General features: G+C 38.9%; 1 protein-coding gene across 1 annotated transcript in view; it reads right to left on the minus strand.

Moving 5' to 3' along the window:
- The window catches only part of TSPAN7 (tetraspanin 7), a 40,553-nt gene that overhangs the window by 8,637 nt on the left and 28,048 nt on the right, over positions 1-3,868 (minus strand). The window contains exon 7 of the mRNA XM_007958299.2: positions 1,984-2,067. Within this exon, the coding sequence (XP_007956490.1) occupies positions 1,984-2,067 (84 nt within the window). The remainder of the gene's footprint in view (positions 1-1,983; positions 2,068-3,868) is intronic.

Below are 3,868 nucleotides of genomic sequence, written 5' to 3' on the forward strand. Positions count from 1 at the left end.
GATAACCAACTGGTTAACAAACTCCTCTGGGCACACAAGGATGTGGGGGAGAGAGTGGGGAGAAGTATTAAATCAATCTTCATGACTCAAAGAATGGTCCATTTGACTTGGTTCATGTTACTTTTGAAAACAGGATTTCTCTCCTCAACATTCACAACTCCTTCCCTTCCCTTCTCCTCCTCCCCACTCATGGCCATATGGGAGTATTCTCAGATGATTAAGTGTTTCCATCCCTGGGATTCCAGGCTTTTCGGGGCTCTCTTCTTCTTCCCACCCACAGTCTTAGTATCACATCCCTGTTTGGTCCTAGGATATTCATTAGGGAAAGACTTCAGCCATAGTCTTTCCTCCAGGGGGACAGTCTTCCCCCAGATGCCAAACACAAAGTCTGCCCTTTCTGTGCTAAAGACCTGATGCTAGACCTACAGGTGTTAAGTTGACTGGATTTTCAAAGCTGTCAAATGCATCCTGCATGTTTGCATCAGTTACTAAGTTCCCAATCCTGTAAAACGCCCCTCACTGACCATCACAGTGATGCTTCTGAAATGTTATTACTGAAATATTATATCAACTGGAATAAAGTTCATGGCAGCAATTGCTTTTGAAATATCTCTGGAGATTTGGTTAATTGGCATTGTTTGCAACACCACTCTGGCTTGTCTGTGCTAGTGGATCCAAAGTTTAATTCACTTCATGAGTGCTACAAATGAAGCCTGGGTAAAAGAGAATTTCAAAACTGTAACAAGAAATGCCCATTCATGCTGGCTGAGTCCACATGCCCTTGAGAGATGAAAATATCACACAGGTTTTTATGTCTGCTGGGTAATAAAAACTTTTCTACTTATCTAAGGCTAAGGCCTTTACTTGCAAAATCAAACGACCAGGCCAATGTTCAAATCCTTGATTGTGATACAGGTATGGTCATTGTGTGATAATTTATTATGTTGTGACCATATAACCTATGCACTTTTCTGTATGTGCTGTATTTCCATAAAAAGGTTTTAAAACCAAACTTGAATAAAATGAAAGCATGTATGTGTTACTAAGCAGGAGGAATGGAGGGGCATTAAAAAAAATAATTATAGTCTTGAGATAGCCAATACAGAATTCAGGCAGGTCAAATCAGAGCTGTGGGAACCTTACTGAGATAACTTTAATTGGGCTTTATTTGAAAAACAATCTGGTGATCTGAAAAACAATCGGAGTCAAATATAAGTAAAGATGGTACTTGGTCACTAAATATACATGTCTGTCCTTCCACCCATAGCAATACTATAGCAAAAATACATCATTTGTCTGAGAGATCAGAGGTCTGTGGGACAGTATACTACCTGGTGGGGGTAGGCTAAATTTTAGATTTAGCTTAATCTTGTTCCATCCCTGAGTATTTGTGGCTCACTTAATTTGCACTATTAACTCTCCTGTTGTTTTTAAAAGGCTGAGTGGAGAGAAAAGGAAATAAAATTCAATATACTAAAATTTGGTTTCCTCTTAAGAAAGACTATAGTCAAACTTTGAGATTAAAATAAAGACCACAAAATGAAGTTTGCTGAATGTAGGCTTTCTTCACAATGAAGAGATCGCATGCACAATTCCCGGGAACTAAGAAAAGAAAAAGGAAGAAGCTTCCCCCAAATCCAGATCAGCCATTTGATGTTTTGAGTTGTTTATGCTCCAATTAAGCCAGCACTTTGTTCAGTTAACCTCCATTTGACCTACAAAAGAAACAAGTTGTTTTTCTGGAGCTAGTCATTAGTTGAACTGCAACTGATATTCCCTTGATGGCAAAACTTCATTTAAGTTGAAAGAGGAAAATCAATAAACAGGTGACCTGAGGACTAATGAGCAAGATGCTCTGACCCCATCTATCAGCCTTTCCCAAGGCAAAGGGAGGCAGGCTGAGAGACTGGAAACCAGGGAGAGAAAGGAGAGCAGGAGACAGGGAAAAGGACAGAGCAGACGACACACAATCACACAAGATACCTGGGAGAATGCAATTCCAAAAGCCACTCCTGCGATGATTCCCATGTTAGTCTCCATGAAACTGGTCACCAGATCATAACAACCCTGGAAACAGAGAGAGAGAGAGAGAGATGGTCTCTGAGACATGTTTTATACAGGCCACACTGAGCTCTGTTCACATACAAAGCTACCACATGCTGTTATTGTTGTTAACTGCAGTTAAGTTGGCTCGTGGTGACCCGACCCACAGTGACCCCATGCACAAATGAACAAAATGCTGCTGGGTTCTGTATCATCCTCATGATCAGTGGCAGACAGGACTGTCCTCATGATCAGTGGCAGACTGGGCAGCTATGATTCATATCAGTAGATCATGAGGTCTTTCTTTCTGGTGCGTCTTAATCTGGAATCTCCACTTAGACCTGTTCAGCACCATAGCAACACCTCAGCCCCCAGGGACAGGTGGGTGGTGGCTGCATACTAGGGGCACTGGCTGGGAATCAAACCCAGGTCTCCCACATGGAAGGGGAGAATTCTACCCCTGACCCACCAATGCCCCCATTAACTAGCTGCTGTTGAGTAAATTCTGACCTTGGTGACACCATATAATCCAACATTAATTCAACACACACAATTTCAATTGACCTAAGAACATATTAGCATTTTTTAAACACTTAACAAAAATAATGAAAAATTTCAAATAGATCAAAAAGTATAGATAGTACAACAACCCCCCACATGACCCTTCCCTTTAACACCACAATTAACATATGGCCAATCCTGTTTGACTAAACAGCTTGACTACCATCTGCTGGCTGGATTATTTTAAGACAAACCCCAGACACATAATTTCATGGAATAGGATTAAATTTAGCAAGAAATCTGTAAGATCTATGAAGAAAACACTACAGAGGTATAAAAGTAGGCTTCAGCAGATGAAAATGAATTCCACATCCTTGAAAAGGAAGACTTCATCATAAATATAGTTACCTGGATTTTCATAACAAATGACAAAATCTTAGATAAAAAAATTCTCTTGTTAGAGGGAGATGTGTGAACTCCTGGAGTTTATACAGAGTTCTAGGTTTCTCCCTAAGAGGACTATTAAGGGTGGTTTTTTTTTTTTTTTTTAATAGAAAAAGCCTATGCTCTAGAATCATCTTTTCCACAAACTTGCTGTGACCTAGCTCAATTCACTTTCCCTTTTCAGATGTCAATACCTTTATCCATTGAACAGGTGCTTTTGCTTTACATAATCAGAAATCTAATAATGTTGCTAAACATGTTTCCCCCACCCCAATCAATCACTCAATCAATAATTAAATAAAATGAGCTTTAATTCTATATATATTTTTCCAATGTATGATTCCTCCTCCATTTTAGGAGAGTTTAGAGTCAGCCACATTTTTAAAAATTATTTTGCTATTGAGAATATATACAGCAAAATATACACCAATTCAATAGTTTCTACACGTACCATTTAGTGACAGATATTCTTCATGTTGTCCAACCATTCTCACCCTCCTTTTCTAAATTGTTCCTCCCTTCCTTAACATAAGTTTACTGCTCCCTAAGGTTCCTATCTAACGATTCAAGTTACTGTTATCCTTTGATCCCATACAGATAGTTCTTGGGAAAAAAAAAAAAAAGCAAAATGCTGAGGTAGACTTTTTTGTTTTACTAAACTATTGTGTTTTAAGAAGACCTGAAGGTTTTAAAGTTTTTTTTTGGTTTAAGGTTTAGAGATTATCTCAAGGCATTCATCCAACCTTCATGGCTCCAGAAGGTTTAGAGTCCATTAAGAATTTGAAATTCTGTTCTGTATCTCCCCCCTTTTGATCAGGATTCTTCTATAGTATCTTTAATCAAAATGTTCAGTATGGTAGCTGGGCACCAGAGAGTTTTG

This window comes from Orycteropus afer, unplaced genomic scaffold, assembly GCF_000298275.1.
Source record: "Orycteropus afer afer isolate SDZICR_OR568_19922 unplaced genomic scaffold, OryAfe1.0 scaffold00909, whole genome shotgun sequence".
Lineage (NCBI taxonomy): Eukaryota > Metazoa > Chordata > Mammalia > Tubulidentata > Orycteropodidae > Orycteropus > Orycteropus afer.